We start from the raw sequence: 1,176 nt of genomic DNA, 5'->3' as shown, positions 1-1,176 counted from the left end.
AAGCTGAGACTCCTTGACAGTTCTCACTTGCTTGGCTTGGTGGTGAACCAGGTCCCTCAACCATTTGAGCACAGTGTGAGTGCATGTGCTGCTGTGTGGACGAGGACAGGAACGTTGGGAATAGCCCTGTGCTGGGAGGGGAAAGGTCTGCTAGGAGGGGACGGGGTCCCATTTCCTGCAGCAAGAAGGGTATAACAGCCGGCTGGGCTTGGGCCAGTGCCCTGTGCAGACTGGCAGGGGCAAAGGCGAGGCTCGGTACAGCTGGGTAACCTCCCGGTCTCCCCTTGCAGGCTGCTCCCCATACCCGTACCTGGACAACTCTGAGGCAGTTATGTTCCACGTGTGCTCGGGGTACCGGATGAGCAGGCCACTTGGATGCAGAGAGCAAATGTGAGCAGGGTTCTGCCTGCCTCGGACAGGGGCTCCTGGCTGGGGAAGGGCACAGTCCAGGCCGCAGCAGCTGGGGGAGAAGGGCTTGGGGCTTCCTCCCTGCCCCCAGCACAGATGGTGGTGGGCCTGGGAGCTGTGGCACAGCAGCTGTTGCCCTCGGGCTGTGCTTGGGCCTGACTCCCTGCTGTGCGCGCCCCAGTGCCAGGCTCATGGAGCAGTGCTGGGCGGACGACCCCCGCGAGCGGCCGTGCTTCTCTGCTATTGTCCAGGAGCTGGAGGACATCGTGGAGGAGGATGCGGTGAGAGCACTTGCCCTTTAAGGACCTTGCTATCTCCCTTCCAGGCTCTACTACTCCCCGCACTCTCCTCCCCAGCGCTTTGGGGCTGGCCTGGAGTCTGGGGTAGTCGCTAACCCAGTGGGGCCGGGTCTGGCACCAGGCAAACAGCTCCTGCTAGAGCATGGCCTGGCTCCGAACAGCAGCACCAGGACCAACCCCAGGGCACTTAGCCTAGCGAGCCACAGGCCGCTGTGGGGATTAATAGCTCCTGGGGGCTGCTGCCACTGCTTCTGCCCTGCTGGGAGCAAAGTGAAGGGTTAGCGCTTTGAACAGAGCCAGGCACGGGGGTCCCGGCTGCTACTCGCCCCAGCTGATGGCTGCTGCCCCTTGTCCTCAGGACTACCTGCAGCTGGAGGACAGCGGCCACCCGCAGGGCCCTTCCGTGCTGCCAGCCTCTCTGAGCACAGCGTGGGGGCTGGTGGGCGACAGGGACGCCAGAGCCGGGCTC

The 1,176-nt window shown here is 63.9% G+C and overlaps 1 protein-coding gene across 1 annotated transcript in view; it reads left to right on the top strand.

Annotated features, from left to right (window-relative positions):
- The window catches only part of LOC112551758 (tyrosine-protein kinase receptor Tie-1-like), a gene marked incomplete at its 3' end in the record, with an annotated part of 2,858 nt that extends 1,685 nt beyond the window's left edge, over positions 1 to 1,173 (top strand). The window contains exons 6-8 of the mRNA XM_025214573.1: positions 291 to 390; positions 590 to 689; positions 1,066 to 1,173. Of these exons, the coding sequence (XP_025070358.1) occupies positions 291 to 390; positions 590 to 689; positions 1,066 to 1,173 (308 nt within the window). The remainder of the gene's footprint in view (positions 1 to 290; positions 391 to 589; positions 690 to 1,065) is intronic.
- Positions 1,174 to 1,176: the final 3 nt, after the last annotated feature.

The sequence above is a fragment of the Alligator sinensis genome, unplaced genomic scaffold (assembly GCF_000455745.1).
Source record: "Alligator sinensis unplaced genomic scaffold, ASM45574v1 scaffold1244_1, whole genome shotgun sequence".
Taxonomy (NCBI): Eukaryota; Metazoa; Chordata; order Crocodylia; family Alligatoridae; genus Alligator; species Alligator sinensis.
Note: the sequence above shows the minus strand (reverse complement) of the source record. Positions and strands in the feature narration are given on the sequence as shown.